Source organism: Leucoraja erinacea, chromosome 1 (assembly GCF_028641065.1).
Source record: "Leucoraja erinacea ecotype New England chromosome 1, Leri_hhj_1, whole genome shotgun sequence".
NCBI classification, from domain to species: domain Eukaryota; kingdom Metazoa; phylum Chordata; class Chondrichthyes; order Rajiformes; family Rajidae; genus Leucoraja; species Leucoraja erinaceus.
In genome coordinates, this window is record NC_073377.1 from 55887469 (window position 1) to 55910372 (window position 22904).

Sequence of the window (22904 nt, forward strand, 5' to 3'; positions counted from 1 at the left end):
TACAAGAACTGGAACAGCGACTGTCAGAGTGGAACACACAAACACTTTGCTTCCTTCACCAGCCCATTTTTTTAGACAGCGCTCCCCCTGCTTGCCCTGTCTAAAAAATCACACGGTGCAAAGCCAAGATGATACCGTCACACACCGCGATGAACAGGAAGGTTGGCGCTGTAAAAAGATGGCTAAAGCACAGTGTACAGTGAGTCCTTTAAAAGAGGGGATGAAGGGGGGAAAGGGGAAGGGGGGAGAAGGAGTGGAGCCAACTTTTAAGAAGCCAGAGATACACGGCTGTGAAGCTGGGCGGACATTTAACATTACCGGTCGGTTATACTTGGTTCTGAAAACTACTGCTTACCTTTTTTTCCCCCAATGAGCCAATGAAATTCACCGGTCAGCACCGGCTACAACCTACGAGAACCTCCGAGAACCTTCGACCTCCCGGCAACCCACTAGGACCTCCTGGCGACCCATCCACGGCTCGAGAATTCTCGCTACTCTCCGTGGCGGCTTCATTCTAGTCGCCGTTAATTTTCAACATGTTGAAAAATTCACGGCGACCATAATGAGGCCATGACTAGTTCCCAGAATGCGGGAACTCCTCACAACCGTGAAGGCGACTCCCCGGCAACTACCCGCGAACATGTAGCGACCATGTGGTGACTGCATAGTCTCCTGCTGCAGTCACCTAAAAAGTCGCCGAAGTGGGACAGGCCGATTAGGCAGCTCTTAGGGAATGAGGATGATTTGTGTGCTCTGAAATGGCTGATGAGATCAATGTGTGAACTGTGGACTCTACAAACTGATGGGGCAGTTGGTTATTGATGGCTTGGCCAGTTCTAGTTTGTGGAGCACTATGCTTCTGCCACCTGCACAGGACCGCTGTGTGCTCACAATGTGTGGCTGAGAATTTCTCAATGGCACCTTGATTGTTATTTCTCTACTTTTAGAGGCCATGTGCCAGAGATTCTCTGAGCCTGGGACTGCGGAGAGAGCTGGGTTCAGACTGACCTTGGGTGCTGCCTACATGGAGTTTTCATGTTTTTGCTGTGACTGTGTGGGTTTCCTCCGGGTGCTCCGGTTTCCTCCCAAATCCCAAAGATGCGCAACCTTCTAAGTCAATTAGCCCTCTGTAAATTGCCTCTACTGTGTAGGGAAAGTGAGATACCATAGAACTAGTGTGAATCAATGGTTGGCATGGACTTGGCGGGTTGAAGGGCCTGTTTCTATCTCAAAACTAAATTAAACAAAATATCCAGACCTGATCATTGGATTACTTAATGCCACATTTCTGGGTACTACGTGATCAAGTTTTTTAATGAAAAGCTGCACAGTATGAAATTCAGAGACAATGCAGGTTCCACAAAGTCTTGTGTTAGCTCTGAACATCGACCGGTGTTAACCCCTACTCTTTTGATTTCTAGCCCTGAGCATTGGCTTTTCTCCCAGCTCACTCTCCACGGCCTTGACTGAAGCCTTCAGACATCTGATTTTCTTTGCAAGCTCTCTCACAGCAATACCTGTTTAGTGTCTTTGTGCCCAATGGATTTCCCAGCAGTGGATCCATGATCAAATTATCTGTTGGCCCCCCTGCGAGCCATCGCACTCGCACACCTAGAACAGCACCATCTTTTTGTTGTGCAACTACTAGTTTCAGCAATCGGTGCTTCTTTTTCTGAATACTCTGGACTTTACCCTCCCAAATACTGAACAGCATCGATAGACAGGAGCAGAGCTTTACTTGTAATGTCAATATTCTGTTGAGCAATGCAAATAAACATGTTTGTTGCATTTGATGTATCTCAATATTGGTAGCTCTAGTTCAAGGCTTTTGGGTTCAAATTATATTTTCAACATAATTTTACTTTACTCGTGCATAATATTTTATAATTCCCAAGACTATATGAGACCATATGAGGAACACATAAGCCTTGGCCACTTTCTGACTGCTCATCTTTTCATTGGGCAGTAGATGGATATTTGTAACATTAGTTTCCATTCACTTTAGCAATTGGCATATTTTCTACTGTCATATTTAGTTGAATTAGAAATACTTGCCTGAAAAATATCTAGTCTTTTTAAATGAGGCAGTACTGACTAACGATGTCATATGTCTCTACTTTAATTTAGAAGCACAGCATGAAAACAGGCCTTCTGACCCACCGAGTCCATGCTGACTAGTGATCACCCACTCACACTTGATACGATACAATACAATATGATCCGATAATACTTTATTGTCAGAGCTAGTCTGAAATTTGTTTTGCATCACAGAAGCTCCATTTACAGCATCACTAAAAAGACAAGAGGGGTGAAAGAAGACGCGCATCACGCTATCAAGACAGGATCCCAAAATACCCACATTCAACAAGACATTACAATAACAGAAGACCCCATTTATGGCCCGTCAGTGTACGTTTGATCTGGGATTAAACGCTGTGTTTAGTTCAAGGATTGACTGGGGCACAAAAGAGCCCCTCATTCTAACCTTATTAAATTTTGGAACCCTATATCTCCGGTTGATGGTAACAAATTGTACTCACTATTCAGAACGTGGTTGGTGTCAGAGGAAATGTTATTGGCCATCCTTAGTAGGTATTTAAGGTAGGATGATAGATGCAATTTCTGTAGTGGTTGACCTACAGTCTTTGAGCAATTTTTGATTTGTGGAGCAGTTTTGATTTAGAAGTAGCAGACAAAGTAGCAGATCTATGTTAACTCATACTCTCATCCACTCCCTACACATCAGAGGCAATTTATAGAGGCCAATTAGCCTACTGCCCCACACGTCTTTAGGATGTGGGTGGAAACTGCGGCACTCGGAGGAAACCGAAGGGGTCACTGGTAGATTGTGCAAACTCCATACAGACTCCACCCAAGGTCAGAATCGAACCCAAGTCTTTGGCGCTCTGAGGCAGCTGCTCTCCTAGATGTGTCACTGTGCCACCAGAATATACATAAATGGATGCTGTGTGTATATTCAGAATATATTCTGACATATTCATTAGTGCAACACAGGCTGTTAGTAAATGGGGAGTCCAATTTACACAGCACCTGGTCTTTTTCATTACATGATCAGAATGAACTGGGTTGTGACAACTTCTTGGAAACGTTAATGTTCCCATGAGCAGTTGAGCCCCACAAAACCACTGAAAGGGTTTCTCTAATAGTTGACAACATTTACGGAATAATTGCTGGAGAGCATGATATCAGCTAGAAGTTCGTGGCTAGAAAGTTTGAATTGAGTTGTGAGAGGTAGAAACATAGAAAATTAGGTGCAGGAGTAGGCCATTCGGCCCTTCGAGCCTGCACCGCCATTCAATATGATCATGGCTGATCATCCAACTCAGTATCCCATCCCTGTCTTCTCTCCACACCCCCTGATCCCTTTAGCCACAAGGGCCGCATCTAACTCCCTCTTAAATATAGCCAATGAACTGGCCTCAACTACCTTCTGTATCAGTGTGCCTGGCCAATGAATGTTTGGAGGTTATTTACAGAGTCCCACAGCATGTTTGTGCCCAACATGATGCCAAGACCAGCATCTGCCTGCACATAATCAATATCCCTCAATTCTCTGCACATCCATATGCCTATCCAAAAGTCGCTTAAATGCCACCATCGTACTTGCCTCAATCACCACCCATATCAGTATATTGCATGCACTCACAACCCTCCATGTAAAAAGAGCTTGCCATGCACATCTCCTTAAACTTTACCCCTCTCACCTTAAAGCTATTCCCTCTTGTATTTGATTTTTCCATCTTGGGAAAAAGCTTCTGACTGTCTTCCCTAACTATGCCTCTCATCACTTTATATACTTCCATCGGGTCTCCTCGCAACCTCCGGATTTCCAGACCAACTCCCTGTAGCTAGTAACTCCTAATCCAGTCATCATTCTGGTAAACCTCATCTGCACCCTTTCCAAAGCCTCCACATTCTTCCTGTAATGGAGAGACCAGAATGCATGCGATACTCCAAATACGGCCTAACCTTATACTTAATTTCCTGACCAATGAAGGCAAGCATACCATATGCATTTTATACCATTCTATGTACTTGTGTTGCCACTTTCAGGGAATTATGGACTTGGACCCCAAGATCCCTCCGTACATCCCTCCTAGTTTATCAATATAGAGCCATCAAAGAAAGGGATGTCTATCTGGTCGCTTCTACTATCCAGTTCTTGATTTGGACCATAGTCTAGTTGGATGGATGTCAAATGACTTAGCTTCACTCCTACCTCTTTTCCGTTCTATTTTTGGCTGAGGAAATTGTTAAAATCCTTGAAGGAGTGTCCAGCCACAACTGATATTTGCAGCTTAGTGGTAAATACAGGAAACCCTTGCTATAACGGACCATAGGGGATGGAATGGTGTCTGTTATTACCAATTGTCCACTATAACTGAGTAAGGGATTACTGAGTAATAGAGTATCATTGTATAAGTAATGGAAACAAAGAACTGCAGATGCTGGTTAATACACAAAAGAACACAAAGTGCTGGAGTAACTCAGCAGCTCAGGCAGTGTCTCTGGAGAACATGGTTAGGTGACGTTTTGGGTCGAGACCCTTTTGGTTTGGAACTGGAAGTGGAATCCAGGTGAGTTGAGGTGAGGATCGGCAGGGGAAGCAGCCGAGGAAGCTGTGAGAATCAGTGGTAGGTCTCACCAGGAAATGGCTGGGGTGGCGGTGCGGGCTGGGGGTGGCGTCAGCAGCCCGGTTTGGAAGTAGCCGAGGTGGCAGTGCAGGCCTTGAGTCGCATCGGCAACCTGGCCTGGCGGTGAAGGTCAGAAGATCCGTCCGCTACAACCGAGATCCATTATAATGAGGTCTGTAATACCGAGGATTTATTGTGTACGCATCATGTGTGTTCGGATTTAAGATCGGCCTTTGAAACATTTTATTCAAATTTTTCCAAAGTAAATGTATGAAGAAATTCAATAAATCTGATCACTGCCCGCGAATTAAACTTGCATTTTCACCTTTTATTAGCAAAATGTGTTTAACTGTTATAAGGTAAATGTTTCACACCAAGTTAGACATTACCTAATTACACAAATACATAATGATTCTACGTCCCTGTATAATATTTTCATACGGACAATTTGCGGAATTAAAACAATCATTTTGTAACATTCAACTTTTGTTTTTCAGGAGGGTTTAAGATACCCAAAGGAGTCAATGCAATGATAATTCCTTATGCACTGCACAGAGATCCGAGATATTTTCCTGACCCTGAGGAGTTTAGGCCTGAGCGATTTATGCCAGAGAATTCAGATAAAAAGAATGCATATGCATATATTCCATTTTCCGGTGGACCTCGAAACTGTATAGGTACGTGTACCTCAGATCCAACACATGTAACGTGCATTGTGTAGAACTATTTATCCAGATTATAACAGCAGCATTCTGGTATAATGTTAATATTTAAAAAATAGTTGGATGGAAGGTTTACTTTGAACAGAGGTGTAACACTGAGCACAATGGCTCCAGTTCTTCAGAAGTGCAGATATGACTCTAGTCTTGGTCTAGACTAAAGATAGACACAAAATGCTGGAGTAGCTCAGCAGGTCAGGGAGCATGTCTGGAGAAAAGGAATAGGTGGTGTTTTGGGTGGAGACCCTTCCTTTTGCTTGGTCCAAACTAATTTGTATAAACCTTGACGTGGAAATTTATGTTAACCTGTGCAAGCAAGCAGTATAGTAGAATATCCTTTTTCTATTCATGAAAATATATTAATTGGTCATCAAACTAGAAAGGGTGCAACAGAGATTTATGAGGATGTTGCTGAGTCTGGAAGGTTTGAGTTATAAGGAGAAGTTGGATAGGTCAGGCCTTTTTTTCATGGAGCATGAGAGGCTGAGAGATGATCTTATAGAAGTTTATAAAATGATGAAAAGCATAGAAAAGTAGAATAGCCAAAGTCTTTTCCTCAGGATATGGCAGCCTAAACTTGAGTGCAGAGGTTCGGGGGAGAGAAGAAAGATTTGAAAGGAACCCAAGGGGCAATTTTTTCACACCGAGTGTGATGTGTATATGGAACAAGATGCCAGAGGAAGGGGTAGAAGCATGTACAATGCGCATTTAACCATATAACCATATAACAATTACAGCACGGAAACAGGCCATCTTGACCCTTCTAGTCCGTGCCGAACACGTATTCTCCCCTAGTCCCATATACCTGCGCTCAGACCATAACCCTCCATTCCTTTCCCGTCCATATAACTATCCAATTTATTTTTAAATGATAAAATCGAACCTGCCCTCACCACCTTCACTGGAAGCTCATTCCACAGCCACCAATCTCTGAGTAAAGAAGTTCCCCCTCATGTTACCCCTAAACTTCAGTCCCTTAATTCTCAAGTCATGTCCCCTTGTTTGAATCTTCCCTACTCTCAGTGGGAAAAGCTTATCCACGTCAACTCTGTCTATTCCTCTCATCATTTTAAAGACCTCTATCAAGTCCCCCCTTAACCTTCTGCGCTCCAAAGAATAAAGCCCTAACTTGTTCAACCTTTCTCTGTAACTTAGTTGTTGAAACCCAGGCAACATTCTAGTAAATCTCCTTTGTACTCCCTTTATTTTGTTGACATCCTTCCTATAATTAGGCGACCAAAATTGTACACCATACTCCAGAATTGGCCTCACCAATGTATTGTACAATTTTAACATTACATCCCAACTTCTATACTCAATGCTCTGATTTATAAAGGCCAGCACACCAAAAAGCTTTCTTTACCACCCTATCTACATGAGATTCTACTTTCAGGGAACTGTGCACAGTTATTCCCAGATCCCTCCGTTCACCTGCATTCTTCAATTCCCTACCATTTACCATGTACGTCCTATTTTGATTTGTCCTGCCAAGGTGTAGTGCCTCACACTTATCAGCATTAAACTCCATCTGCCATCTTTCAGCCCACTCTTCCAACTGGCATAAATCTCTCTGTAGACTTTGAAAATCTACTTCATTATCCACAACCCCACCTATCTTAGTATCATCTGCATACTTACTAATGCAATTTACCACACCATCATCCAGACCATTGATGTACATGACAAACAACAGTGGACCCAACACAGATCCCTGTGGCACCCCACAAGTCACTGGCCTCCAACCTGACAAACAACCATCCACCATTACTCTCTGGCATCTCCCCTTCAGCCACTGTTGAATCCATCTTGCTACTCCACCATTAATACCCAACCATTGAACTTTCTTAACCAACCTTCCATGAGGAACCTTGTCAAAGGCCTTACTGAAGTCCATATAGACAACATCCACTGCTTTACCCTCGTCAATTTCCCGAGTAACCGCTTCAAAAAATTCAAGAAGATTAGTCAAACATGACCTTCCAGGCACAAATCCATGTTGACTGTTCCTAATCAGACCCTGTTTATCCAGATGCTTATATATATTATCTCTAAGTATCCTTTCCATTAATTTGTCCACCACTGACGTCAAACTAACAGGTCTATAATTGCTAGGTTTACTCTTAGACCCCTTTTTAAACAATTGAACAACATGCGCAGTACGCCAATCCCCCGGCACTATTCCCGTTTCTAATGACATTTGAAATATTTCAGTCATAGCCCCGGCTATTTCTACACTAACTTCCCTCAATGTCGTAGGGAATATCCTGTCCGGACCTGGAGACATATCCACTTTTAAATTTCTCAAAAGTGTCAGTACTTCCTCTTCTTTGAATCTCATAGTTTCCATAGCTACTCTTGTTTCCCTTACCTCACATAATTCAATATCCTTCTCCTTGGTGAATACCGAAGAAAATAAATTGTTCAATATCTCCCCCATCTCTTTTGGCTCTGCAGATAGCTGTCCACTCTGACTTTCTAATTGACCAATTTTATCCCTCGTTATCCTTTTGCTATTAATATAGCGGTAGAAACCCTTCGGATTTACTTTTACCTTACTTGCCAAAGCAACCTCATATCTTCTTTTGGCTTTTCTAATTTATTTCTTAAGATTCTTTTTACATTCTTTATACTCCTCAAGCACCTCATTCACTCCATGTTGCCTATAATTATTTTAGATCTGTCTCATTTTCTGAACCGTGTCCAATTTCCCTTGAAAACCACGGCTCTTTCCAATTTTTACTATTTCCTTTCAACCGAACAGGGACATAAAGATTCTGTGCTCTTAAAATTTATCCTTTAAATGTTCTCCATTTCTCTTCTACATCCTTCCCATAAAACAAAATGTCCCAATTCACTCCTTTTAAATCCTTTCGCATCTCATCAAAGTTAGCCTTTCTCCAATCAAAAATCTCAACCCTAGGTCCAGTTCTGACCCTCTCCATAATTATATTGAAACTAATGGTATTGTGATCACTGGTCCCGAACTGTTCCCCAACGTATACCCAGAATTTAAAGGATTGGTTCATACATAGGAAAGATTTGGGGGGGGGGATATCGGGCAGACAGAGGCTATGGGACTAGTTTGTTTATGCAACTTAGTCAGCATGCATGAGTGGGCTGAAGGTCCTGTTTCCATGCTGTACAGCTCTATGACTTTGATGAATTGAAAGTGGTAACCTGCAGCAATGTTATTACTAACGATGACATTGGGTTTTATCAAAAAAATTGCACCTAGGAATTCAATTGGTTACTACTTTATTTCCCCATTATGGTAGTGAAGGTCATTTTTTTAATTACTGGTGTGAAAAATCACAATTTCTTGGCTGCTAGGAAATTAGGAAAATAAGTGATGTTTTTCCTTTGGTGGCCAGAATGAACAAGAGTGCAAAATTAACTTCAGTGTTCATTGGCCCACAAGCGCCATTTATCTACTCTCCCAAAACACTCTCTGCATTGCTTTGTGATGCCTCTGAGATATGAGAAGATAGTCCATCTGAGCAATTTTCCACTGGGCGTTCCTTTCTAATTAAATCACTACCCTTCAGCACACAAGAACAGTGGAAGATCATCACAGCTTAAATGATAATAGTACAAATATTGTTTTCCTGCTTATGTGACCTGCAGTGTTATAAGAAAGATTAATATAAACTGTACACATCTGTATTTATTGCCAATTTGCAGAGGCAGTTCTGCACATCCTTGTACTCTCCATTAAAGGCAAAAGTTCAACAAATGGTACATTTCAGGGCCTCTTGAGTCTGGACTGTAAATACATAGGTAGTAAGTGGAATAAACAAGTTAAGCATTTTCTTTTCCTAATTGCCCCACATGATCTGCACATATTCTCAGCTCATTCCACCACACAATACCCATGACTGCAGCTGGCCCTTGAGCACTTGATCTCTCCTCTTCCACGACTCTTTTTTAACAGCAATCTGTCCAAAAATAATGTCAGCCATATCCCAGTCTGCTCCAAATACACTCAATTCTTCCTTTGATATTTTCCTTTGCTCGTCTTCTCTAGTACTTAGGAATAAAAATGTTGCTGCTTGTTGTCGAATAACTGTATGAATAATTCTCTTCCTATGTATAGATCCTCTTTCGCCAAGTGTACAAGTGCTTGCCTTCTGCTGTGTAATCATAGAATGTGACCAGTCACTTCAATGTATCCATGCTGAATAAAATAAAACTATGTAGGATTTCCTCACATCTTAGCTCTTGATTTATGGGCTTGGAGTACATCAGTGGTTTTATTGCATCCGTTTACAAAATGTCTTGAACTGCGTTGTTATACAGTATTAAAGGCACTAACATAGTGCAGTTGAGGCTATGTCTTGAAATAACCCAACTGACTTTTTACTCAATGTAGGACAAAAATTTGCACTGATTGAAGAGAAAGTATTGTTATCGTCTATTCTTCGCCGATTCCAACTAGAAGCAAAGCAAAGTTGCAACGATCTCCATCTTGTGGGAGAATTAATTCTGCGTCCCAGAGATGGTATCTGGATAGAACTTCACCACAGAACAAATTAAATATTGTCAGTAAATGCACACCTAGCTATAGCAATACTGATTAAACTGCTGCAGGGAAATATGTGTCATTTTACTCTGACTAGTTTTATAAATTAAAAAAATTCTCTAGCGACTAAATATTTGTTTGCCTTGATTTTAAATTTTTTACCAGTACATTGCACTGATGAGCATTATAAAGTTAATAACACATTTACATTGTTGCAAAACCTGAGTGTTGGAAGTCACTGATGTGTAGTTTCTGTATGAATGCTTTCTGCAATCTTCATATTAAAGAATGATATTGTTATTAATATTTCAATATTTTAATGAACATTGGATTACAAATTACAGAGCATAACCACTGCAGGGAAAACTAATCATGTCAGGAATTATATCAGGAGTTCAGTGATTTTTGTATATTCTTATTATAAATAAATGTTCCTTTTGAAATTGTTTCTTTTTTTTGTTTATTTGTCTTTCTTTCATCTAACTTGATTGATTGAACAAAAATAGTAAGATTAAACGAGTACTTACCAGTATGAAGTTTGATCTGTATTTTATGAGGAGTTACGATGAGGGATTACGTGAAGACCCCAGCCCAGTGCGCAGGTGCGGCATACTTCGGAGCAGCGGTGTGAAATCACAGGATAGACACAATATTTGAAGTAAGATAGTAAAGATCATGAGACATCAGTTTATTAGTTTGATCTATATATTGAGGGTGGGAGCGGAGGGCACGTAATCCCTCATCGTAACTCCTCATGAAATACAGATCAAACTTCATACTGGTAAGTACTCGTTTAATCTTACTATTTTACTTCGGAGTCACGTGAGTGATTCCGTGAAGACTTCAAAGGTCTGTGATTTCAAACCGTGTAACAGTTTTTATTTCACTCACTGCCGAAGTTTTTGAGGGAGGAAGTGTTATCGTAATCAACCAATGGATCTGCTTTCACAAGAAACAGAAAGGTATTTGTTAACAACAACATAAAGAGCTCCCCTGAGCTTAAATTAATATTGCAGTTTGTAATATTCTTTCTGCAATTAAATCAGGCTTATCAACGGTTTACAATAAAAAATGTTCTGAACGTCGTTCCCTTGACCATTCTGCAGTATTGAGAATGTGGTCAACCGGGATGTCCATTCGTTCAGCCGCTGATATCAATGCTGCCCTAGTGGAATGGGATTAAAATGTATTATTATCTATTCCGGCAGCTTTCAGTACCTGTTTGAGCCACCTTGGAGTGGTTTGGCTCGTACCCCGTCTTGGGGTTTCTGTGGTTGACCCATAGGCTTCCCTCTCCCTCTAAGATTGTGGGTTGTGTCTATATATTGTAGTAGATGGGTCACCACACTCAACCTGGACTCTGGTGGGTAGGCCCGGAATCCCACCAGTGAATAGGTCGTTCCTGGTCCATATAACCATATAACAATTGCAGCACGGAAAACACAGGCCATCTCGACCCTACTAATCCGTGCCGAACTCATAATCTCGCCTAGTCCCATATACCTGCGAGTTAGGTTTTTACCAGACCTAGAATGATGAACGTGATGCGTCTGGGATAATCACCATGTTATCCAGTCTAGTTTTATGGAGTGACTGGACTCTGTGAGCGTATACAAGAGCCATAAGCATGAGCGTTTTTAACATAGATTGAGCAAGACTGAGGGATCTGGCTGGTGCCATTCTCTGAGATATGTCAATATCACACCGATATCCCATACATGGGTATACCTGGGTTTTTGGGGCTTATTATTATAGTTGCCCTTCATAAGTTTATCTACAGTGGATGGGATCCCATGCTCTGCTGTCCTGCTGTTTTAGATAAGCAGACAAGGCGCTCCATGCTGTATTTACGGCACTGTAACTCACCTTTTAGTCATGGTGTAGATGTTCCAGGAACTCCAATACGTCAGTGGTTGAATAGTTTGGTATGTTGTCCCTGCGTCGTGGCAGTATTTTACCCATGTTAGCTCTTGGTGACTGTTCGCAGGGATGCCGACATGGTGGTAATGGTTCCTTTGGATAATCCCAGTCCCTGGTAAGGTCTATTCAAAACCTGCACCCAGGAGTTTTTGATGTTTTTTCTGGCATGGGTGGCTTATGCCTGATACTGGGTTGAGTCAGCAACCATGGTCCACTAGGGAAATCCATAGGTGACTCGCCCACCATGTCGTGATGAACTGGGAACCATGGCTGTGTAGGCCGGTCGGGCACGTTCAATATCTCGGAGACAGATTCCATCTGTATTGCGAAGTGCCCGACTGATGAGGCAGAAGGGAGGAAGGCAAAGCAGAAATTCCCCCTTCCAGCGTGTAGGCATCTATCGCTGCTGCCTCTGATCTGGTTCCTAAGTCACATACATAGGTTACTGGTGATTCCGTCTTGTGCAACCAACTTGATATCTGGCTTTCAAACTGCTTAATACCTTTAGCAGATATTTTGGGTTTGACATCTATTCAATGTTATCATAAATTTTTACCCGTGACGTGGTGTCTCCCACTGTGTTCTAGCTTCCTAGGAAATAGGCAGCTGATAGTTAAAATGTCTTTTGACACACCATTGCCAGATCTGTTTGACCAATTTGTTGCACAATAATGATTTTATGCTCCCCATATGGTTGATATAAGCCACCACCATAGTATTATCAATCCGTAACCACATATGTACGTGCTGCATTTGAAATGCATATGCTTTTTAGCCCAATAGGCGATCACCAATCCCAAGTAGTTGATGCCCGGTGTGTGTAGTAACGATGTTTCTGAATTGGTCCATCTGTTACCTGTGCTGGATATGGAGTTTAGTTGCTCCCCAGCCTAAAGTACTGGCATCGGTTTTTAATAACCAAGTTGGGATTCGTGATGATAATAGGGCTGAAAACTATGCCAAATATATGTCTGCCCACCACTGTAATTGTGATATAGCTTCAGTGGGTACATTCATGATTTGATTATAGTGACCCAAGTACCTTGGCAAAGTAACAGTCATATGGATGGAATTGTTATTGAAGCCCAGATAATCCATGGTAGTTAACGGCTTCAATTCTGGTTTATCTGGGCGTGGGATGAACCTCAGAGCTTTAGGGAGCTGTTTCGTAGCTAGAACTGCTGCCACAGCTAATTCCTTTGTTTCCCCTAATATGAGGATATCATCCAATATATGCCATGATTATGCTTGTTTTCTTAATATTTTCATGGCCATTTTAAATATTTATAATAGTTTAGGGCTGAGGTTAGACCATTGGGAATGCTCTATACTCCCATATCAATCAATCAATCAATCAATCAACCTCTATTGTCATCTTGCAAGCAACAAGTACAGTGCAAAATGAAAAGACGTTTCCCAGTGAATAGCGGAGCCTCGCACATGAAATTTAAAACACTTCTCACATAATAACACTAAAAAAACAATCCAGTCCCTGATGGAACAGAATAAATAGTTAAAATCAGGTAAAAAACACAATGTTAAAATACAGTAAACCAATCATAAAAAAATGTCCGGGGCCGCTGATTTAAGTGGCCAGTGCCAGTTATTAAAGTGTCCGTGCCAGCCGCAGAGTCAAGTCAAGTGACTGTGAGTGCAGAGTGACTGTTTAGCAGCCTCACCGCCTGTGGTAGGAAGCTGTTTAGCAGCCTCGTAGTCCGGGCTTTGATGCTTCGATATCTCTTGCCTGATGGCAAGAGATCCAGGTGTGTGTGGAGGGGGTGCAGTTTGTCCTTGGCAATTCTCTGTGCTTTCTTCAGACAGCGGCTCTGGAACAGTTCTTGTACCGAGGGTAGGGAGACGCCAATAATCCTCTCTGCTCCCCTCACTACCCTCTGCAGAGCCTTCCTGTCCGAGCAGTTGCAGGTGCAGTACCACGTATTGATGCAGTACGTGAGTACAGACTCCACCGTGCCCCTGTAGAAAGTCCTGAGGATGTTGGTGGGGAGTGAGGCCTGTTTTAGTTTCCTCAGGAAGTGCAGTCGCTGATGGGCCCGTTTGACGGTCCCAGTGGTGTTCCTGGACCAGGTGAGGTTGTCCGTTATCTGCACACCGAGGAACTTTATGCTCTCCACTCTCTCCACTGCAGTGCCACTAATGTTGAGCGGTGTATGCTCTGGCTGTGCCCTCCTGAAGTCGACAACCATCTCCTTAGTTTTTTCGACATTCAATTCCAGGTTATTTTTGCCCTAACCGGGATATCCATTATCCAGGTAAAATTTTTTAGGTATCTATAATGATCCTAGTGTATGGGTATAAGATAGTTAGCATCTTCCATATCAATGCTCGCCATAGGTATCCTTTGGAGATCAGATGTCTGGCAGTGACAAAAAACCCGTCTCCATCTTAAAGTGTATATACTCAACAGATTTATTTAGTGATATTAGATCAATGATGATGCTACATTCACCATCTTTTGTAGTTTTGGTGAATATATTCGATACAAATTCCAATGGTTCATGTTTACTCCCATGATCCGTTTAGTAATGAGCCTTTCTAGTTCAGCTTGACCTTCTCACTTCTCTTTCTTAGAGGGAGAAAATGCCCTTTGGGCGCATTGCTGAACTGGCGGTAATATGCCCAATTTGAATTCAAGTTTTTATCCACTAATACTGTTGAGTATATATTAGTTATTTGTGACAGCACCCCATGCTTTATCAACAAGTGTAAATGCCCCCCCCCCCCGCAGTTAGTAGAACACCCTTATTTAGTGTAAACTGGGAGGAACCAGACTACCTACCTCCATGTTTATTTGTTTTTTTCATGAAGGCTTAGTTTTGCTGGTATGTTGGTGCTGTCGGTGGGGCGGCGCATTTTCCCACGGCTCCGCTCTGGGCCCCTGTCTAAAAAGAACTTTGGGGGTAATGTGAAGCGGTCGCCAGGCTTTCACCAGTCCTTGTTCGATATTGCTGGTGGATGCCGAGGGGTGCTGCCAGCTGGGTGTTGGATGCGATGTCCTGCTCGTTCCATGGCCTGCCCTCATGAGGCGCACAGGTTTAGCTGCCTCTCTTCCTGCAGCAGCGGTTTGCATAGCCCCGTATATTTGGGGTTGCGGGCAGGTCTTATATGCACAAATGTCAGTTGAGTATCCCAAATTTGGGAACATCTTAGGCGTCAGCACACTCGTAGTGCAACGGGATAGTCTCATCCTGGGAGAACCACCTTGGTGATCATGGCGTCTCGCCTGCCAGGTGAGTATGATCCGTGGAAAAAACGAACAAAGGTGGTGACATCTTGACCCTCTGTTAGGAGCTTCAAAGTTTGCTGCTTTTAGCTCTTGTCTGCGAGTCTGCTGACCCAGCTGCCTGCGGATTTGCCTCTAGAAAGGCCTACTGCTGCAGGCCTTTGTTTGGGAAGATGGTCGCGTGGAGGAGCCATGTAGTGGCCCACGACACCCAGTAGCTCTTCCTGATCCTGCTCCCCTGGCATACTGCTGTTCTCGTCCGCCTGCCCAGCGTTTAAGCCAGCCCAGCCCTGGCCTCCTTAGCTAGCCTCAAAAGAGGGAGCAAAAGGGTGTGCTATAAATTGGAGGAGGCATAGCTCAAACTCCGCTGTTGCATCAATCCCTCGACAAGGGAGATGGCTAGTGCAATAGCACTGGGGTAGGAGTGTCAGCTCCCTTGGCATTCAGCCAGTGACCCTTTTTTCCTGGAGGTTTTGAACTCCATGACCTCCTCTGGCTTGGGGAGACAGACATACTTATTTTTGCTGTCTCCAGCCTGTTCCAGTGTTGGAGGAAGTTGATTCCTGTAGAACCTGTAATTTTGGTAAGGTTTTTGTCTTACCTGTATGTAGAGGCTGCCTGCCGTTTTTCAGGCGGCATTGTAGCGGTTCCCGGGCGGCGATTCTCCTTGTCAGGAGTCTGCAGGGCTGCCGGTCGGGTTTTTAAATTTCCCTCCGGTCCGCTGCTGTTAACCAAACAGCTGTTCAGCGGACCGGCATCAGCGCAGCTCCCTGTCAGCGGTCTGCAGCGTGTGCGGTCCCGTTTGCGCCTATCCCCCTCCACTGTCGGCTCCTTCGCTGAAGTCGAACGGGGGGCCGCTTCCTCTGCTGCTTTGCTCCCCCTGGAGCAAAAAACCACAAGGCCCGATTAAGGTAAGTACTTACCTCACGTTCCTTGGTTGCGGGAGCGCCCAACTTCCGCTGGCCGCGTTTGTACAGCTGTGCGATTATGCCGCACCTGCGCACTGGGCTGGGGTCTTCACGGAATCACTCACGTGACTCCGAAGTAAAATTGCCGTTCATCTCTCATAAATCAGAACTGCACGTAAGGTAAATTATGATATTGCACACTTCAAATATAAGAATAAAAATCTCATTGAAGCCTCTTTTTTTTAATTAAAGTAGAATGTTTCCATTGAGCTCAAAAACTAGCAATAATGAGCCTGTCTCACTTTTTTCCCCCTGAAGTGAATGGAAGTTTGAGCAAAGTACATAATGGAATATCAATTTGGTTATGTCTGTCTTATGTCTATGCCCAGATTAATTTATACTCTCAGATGTGTGTAAGATGATTGATTTTAAGATGAGTGTTTAATCTGCTATAAATGTGTGATAGGTAGTAAATAGAGAGAGGAAATCAAACCGTTTATACTGACAGGAACCAAAATCTGGATTTATAAACAGCTGGAAGTAAATATGCACAAATATTCATCATTACAGTTCATGTGAAGCTGTAAAATTGCTTCAATCATTTTCCAGAGTAGCAACCAATTAGTGAATTTACCAGGCTTGGTCTTTATCTGTATAAACAAGGAACAGCAGATGCTGGTTTATTAAACAAAGACACAAAATGCTGGAGTAACTCAACACATCAGGCAGTATCTCTGGAGAACATAGATAGGTGACGTTTTGGGTCGGGTCCCTTATCGGTATTTCTAGTTTAGAGCATAAACAAATCATTAAATGGTGATGTTCAGTGGCAATTTTTATAGTTTCTAGAGGGATATAGTTGCAAAAACAGGCAGATGGATAATGAATCTCATATTGAATGTTTAGTTTAGTTTAGAGATACAGCATGGAAACAGGCCCTTCAGCCCACCGAGTCCACGATGATCAGCAATCCCAGTATACTAGCATTAACCTACACACTAGGGACAATTTACAATTATACCAAGCCAATTACCCTACAAATCTGTACATCTTTGGAGTGTGGGAGGAAACTGAAGAAAACCTACACAGGTAATGGGGAAAACGTACAAACTCCGTACAGACAGCACCAGTAGTCAGGATCGAACCCGGGTCTCTGCCGCTGTAAGGCAGCAACTCTACCGCTGCGCCTCCGTGCCGCCGTGTTGTCAAATAACTTTGGAACATATGCAATAGTGTCACAGATTAAAATGCATAATAATATATCAGATTCCAACATTCCAGGTGGAAAGTAGGATGGAACTGCAGATGCTGGTTTTAATTGAAGATAGTCACAAACTCAGCGGGACAGGCAGTATCTCTGGAGAGGAGGAATATCAGGTTTATTGAATATTCAAATTAATTTCCCATACAAATCAAACAATGCATTTGTAACTTTATTCCATAAATGCATATGAAAGTTGCATGCACATTATCTTATTTTGGGTGAAATTCATATTCAGACACTGAAGTAAATGCTGTCAATAAGCTGTTGCATGTTCTAGGGGCAAGGAAGGATTGAAAATTATCTGCTTTTCATTGTTGCATGAGATGGGAGCAATATTATTTGAGGATGGAATATTAATGGGGGATAACCCCTAAAATTAAACTCTATAGATATCCAAGGAATATGTACAATGCCTGCAGCACAAGCATCTGCTCATGTCATAAGGGATAGGAGTAGAATGAGGCCATTCAGCCATCAGGTCTACGCCATTCAATCAAGGCAGATCTATCGGAGTCTAAAGAAGGGTCTCGACCAGAAATGTCACCCTTTCCTTCTCTCCACAGTTGCTGCCTGTCCCGCTGAGTTACTCCAGCATTTTGTGTCTACCAATGGGCTGATCTATCACTCCCTCCTAATCTCATTCTCCTGCCATCTCACCATAACCTCTGATACCTGTACTAATCAAGAATAGTAAGATTAAACGAGAACTTACCAGTTCGAAGTTTGATCGTTATTTTATGAGGAGTACGTTGAGGGAATACGTGAAGAACCCCGCCAGGACGCATGCGTGTCATTCTTCAAAGCAGCGGTGTGAAATCACAGATAACTGTAATGACTAAACATAGTAAGATTAGAGAAGAAGATACCAGTTGAGTATATGATCAAGGGTGGGAGCGGAGGGCATGTATTCCCTCAACGTTACTCCTCATAAAATAACGATCAAACTTCGAACTGGTAAATTCTCGTTTAATCTTACTATTTTACTTCGGAGTCACGTGAGTGACTACGTGAAGATTTTAAAGCTCTGTGATTTCATGCCGTGGAAACGAGTCCATGCATCACATCTGCCTTGATGGTTATGGGAAGAATAGTGTTAACATTATTAGACATGAATTCGACGTTGAAATCAACGATAAATTTATTAACACCAAATTATAGCCCCTATTCATGGGGTAAAATTATATTACAGACCTTAAAATTGTTTCTGCAAATGTTCCAGGTTTAATTACTGGTTTGTGATAAAATCGTTGGAAAGTTTTCTCCGTTGACCATTCTGCTGTCTTGAGGATTTGGTCCATCGGAACATCCAACTGCATAGCCGCCGATGTAGCTGCAGCCCTGGTGGAGTGAGATTTAAAAATGTTAGTATCCACTCCAGCCTTTATTAGAACCTGTTTTAGCCATCTCGAGATGGTCTGGACTGTCACTTTTTTTGTGTGGTTGTTTGTGGCTGATTAAAAGTGCCATTTCTTTGCATCTGATGATTTTTGTATACTCCATATATAATAGTAAGTGTCTTACTATATAGAGACGATCATCTGTCGGGTAGGCCCTAAATTCTATTTTAAGGCCTGCTGACCCTTGTCTGTTCTGCTTGACTAATTCATTGATGTGAAAAGTTAAGTTTCCAGATGAAGAAGTCATGTTGTTCAGTCTTAATTTATGTAGCGACTGTACCCTGTGTGCCGTGACCAAGGCAATCAGCATGACTGTTTTCAGTGTCAGTCTATGTAGGGACAGAGCTGTAGCTGGAGACCAGTTCCTTAGCATGGTCATCACATCCCATATTTGGGAGTACCTGGTTCTCGGGGGATTGACATTAAAAATTCCCCTCATGAGTTTAGTTACCAGGGTGTGTCCCAACCGAATGCTGCTCTGTTCCTTGCCATAGGTATGTTGACAGAGCACTTCTGGCGCAGTTGATGGCACTATAACTGAGCCCATCATCGTAATGGAGGCCTGCGAGGAATTCCAGAACAGACGGGATGTTCATTGATCTGTGGGTGATGTTGTTGTTGTGACAGTACATTTCCCATTTCCTGGTGTACTCCAGGTACTGTTTTTTGGTGGACTGTCTGGGCCGCTGAAATAATGTCCACTGTTCGGTCCGCCAGTCTCAGATGCAGTAGAGGTGCTTTTAAACTCTACAAATTAATAAGTTCATATGGTTATGACATGGGTGGCTTTCCCTTGTTACGGGATGAACCAGTAAATTTGGTCTATGCCGGATGGTGATGCATGGTTCTAATACCATGTTGAGTATCACTGGGAACCATGGTTGAGTAGGCCAATCGGGTACTACCAAAATACCAGACGCAGAGTCCTGCTGTATTTTCCTTATTACCCGATTGATGAGGCAGAAAGGAGGGAATGCATAAATAAACAATCTCCCCCAATGCAGCGAAAATGCATCTGTCGCCGCTGCCCCAGGGTCTGGTTCCCATGAAACATAGTTTGATAACTGGTGATTAAGCCTGGATGCGAATAGATCGATATCTGGTGTTCCATACCGTGCTGCAATATCAGCAAATACTTTTTTATCCAACATCCATTCAGTGTTTTCATTAAATTTGCATGACCTGGTGCCTGCCACTAAATTTAGTTTACCTGGTAGGTAGGTAGCTGATATCCAAATATTCTTCTGGATACACCATTGCCAAATTGTGTTGGCCAGATTGTAACATGATGTCGATTTGTTTCCACCCATGTGGTTGATATATGCTACCACGGTGGTATTGTCAATTTGTAGTCTAACATGCTGGTGATATAACCCAGAACAATATGACTTAAGGCCATGGAATGCACCCAACATTTCCAGGCAGTTTATGCCCAGTGTTTGTAATAATGATGCCTTTTGTGCATTCCATCTACCTCCACAGCTGGAGATGGAATTGGTAGCACCCCAACCAAGTGCACTGGCATCAGTTTGTAGTACCATAGATGGGTTGCTGATAATGATTGGGTTGGAACAATGCCGAATGTTATCTTTCCATCATTTTAGTTCCATTATGGCCTCGGTCAGTAGCTTCATTGGTCTGTCAAAATGACCACCATTAATTTTGAGTGCTCGTATTTTTGCCCTCTGTAAATTTTGATAATGTAAAGGTCCGAATTGTGTGGCTGGAAAGGCAGCCACTATTTTGCCAATTATTCTTGCTACCCATCTGATGGATGGTTTACTGATGTCAATGAGGTTACTGCAAGCCTCTGTTAAGGCTGTAACCTTTTCCTTAGGCAAAGGCACTGACATGTGAACTGAGTTAATGGTGAACCCCAGATAATCCATTGTGGTAGAAGGCGTTAATTTAGATTTAACTGGATGGATGATAAAACCCAGGTTTTCAAATAATTGTTTAGTGGCTGTTACCGTTTGTTTAGCCAATTCCAAAGTTTTGCCCACAATGAGTATGTCGTCTAGATAGGCCATCACCATGTGTTTTTGTTTCCGCAGAAACGCTAGGGCTGGTTTCAAAATTTTTGTGAACAGCCTGGGGGCTGATGTTAGGCCATTAGGTAGTGCTCTGTATTAACAGCGCTGACCCATCCAGTTGAATTTTAAATAACATCTGTGGTCACCTCGTATAGGTACTGAATAGTAAGCATCTTTGAAATCGATGCTTGTCATGTAGTAACCTTTGGAAATCAATTGCTTAGCAGTAACAAAGGTTTCCACCTTGAAATGAATATATTGTACGAAAGTATTCAAATTAGTCAAATCTATGATGATGCGACAACCACCATCTTTTTTGTTTTTGATAAAGATATTGGACACGAATTCCATTGATTCATGTTGGGTTTTTTCAATTACCCCCTTTTCATAAAGCCGCTGTAGTTCAGCGTGTGCTTTTGATTTTTCTTTGCCTGAAAGCACGAACTTTCGGTTCGGTACATGCTGAACTGGAGGGTTATGTTTATGTATAAATTCTATGGTATATCCCTGGATACTGCTTAAAATATAAGTGTCGGTAGTTAACTTATTCCATGCATCCAGATAGAAGTGTAAACTCCCACCAACCTCCATGCTCCCTTTAATTCGTAAGGAACCAGACCCACCTACCTCCATGGTTACCAGTGGTAGGTTTACTTCTTTCTCGTAATCCTTCGTGGACGTTGAGGCGCCAGTGTCTGGGTCTGTGGTTGGGTGGGTGTTGGACGTTTGCGCATTTTTCAGGAAGGCTGGTCTGGGCCATGGCCTTAAAAAGACCAATGTTCAGTGTACCTGGCCTTCGACTGTCGAGTTTGTCTTGTTCGACTGGTGGGTGCATAAGGGTGCTGTTTGTGGCCGAAGTAGGTTTTAGCTGATGTTGCTTTGATGAGCCCCAGGGTTTTTGCCTCCTCATCGAGTTCTTTCACTTGTTTGGATAGATTACCTCCAAATAGTAGAATTGGTGGTTTAGGGGTTCCAGGTTTGCACAGACCTGCAAATTTAGGGTCTAAAGCGGGTTGAATGGCACTCTTCCTAATACTGTTTATTTCGTATTGAGTGTTACAGAATAAAGCAAGTTCCCGCTGTTAGGACCTTCAGTACATTTTGGAGTTCCAAGTCCCTGGCTCTAATTGCTACTCCGACGTGTTTCCATATGCACAGGTTTACAATGGGAACATTCAGTGATGTACAGTTCCCTGGTGGTAAGTGTCTTGCCGTGGTGTCCATTAATGCCTGTCCTTGTAGCTGCTTAAATGACATATAGTCAATACTGGCAGCTAGTTTTGGTTCCAGGTTTTGGCCAGTTAGGTCTGGTTGTATGAATTGGGACACCATGCCCAGTAAATTTTTGTTTTCTTGCACCCCCTGCACACTTGGTGTTTGTTCTGCAAACCCTTCTTCAGGGTCAGCCCAGAAGTGACCCCCAGTACTCCCCTCTGATGAGGGAGAAGCATTGTGCAGCCCTACAAGAGGTACTGCTGTAGGACTTACAAATTGCCCACAGTGACTAGCCTCCATCTCCTGGAGCCTGTCACGTTTGCTCCATCAGCCGCTCAAACTGGCTCCAATGCTCTCGGTCACTGGCCGCTCGTGGCTGCTGAAAGTCCGACTCATCGGAGTCAACGACTCTGTCAGATTTTTGCTTTGCCTTACCGCCCGGCCGCGGTGTAGATCTGGCCGGTGCGGGGGCGAATTCGGGCACAGCTGTTCCCATTACGGGCGATTCATGTGCCGTTGGCCGCTACTGGCTGCCCGCAACTCCGCGGTCCTCCCCCACCAGCTTTGTCGCAACCTTCTTATTTCTCTTTGTCCTGTCCATTGGCTCCACCTGTAACACAGTAAGTGGAACAATAAAGAACGCAGAGTATTTCTTACCTGCAGTTCCCGGCTTTTAAATTCTGCCACTGAGGGGAAACGTCGTTCCACCTGCATGACTGTTTTGCAATGCGTGTAGCTGCAGATATGACACGCATGCGTCCTGGCGGGGTTCTTCACGTAGTCACTCACATGACTCCGAAGTAAAATCTATCTATAGCTGCCTTAAAAATATCAACTGACTTGGCCTCCACAGCCTGCTGTGGCAAAGAATTCCACAGATTCACCACCCTCTGATATCTGCTGGCATCATAAGGCTGCAAAACTGCTCCTTTTGGACACCTTGATCTCAGTTAGCAGGATTCTATTGATATCCATCAGGAAGCTAAAGGTAGCAATGTATATATATTTTGTATGCAGTGAAAGTCTTTGTAAA

General features: G+C 42.9%; 1 protein-coding gene across 1 annotated transcript in view; it reads left to right on the top strand.

Moving 5' to 3' along the window:
- The window catches only part of LOC129697013 (cytochrome P450 4V2-like), a 42805-nt gene extending 32464 nt beyond the window's left edge, over nucleotides 1-10341 (top strand). The window contains exons 10-11 of the mRNA XM_055635204.1: nucleotides 5153-5332; nucleotides 9744-10341. Of these exons, the coding sequence (XP_055491179.1) occupies nucleotides 5153-5332; nucleotides 9744-9907 (344 nt within the window). The 3' untranslated portion in view covers nucleotides 9908-10341. The remainder of the gene's footprint in view (nucleotides 1-5152; nucleotides 5333-9743) is intronic.
- The last annotated feature ends 12563 nt before the right edge of the window (nucleotides 10342-22904 follow it).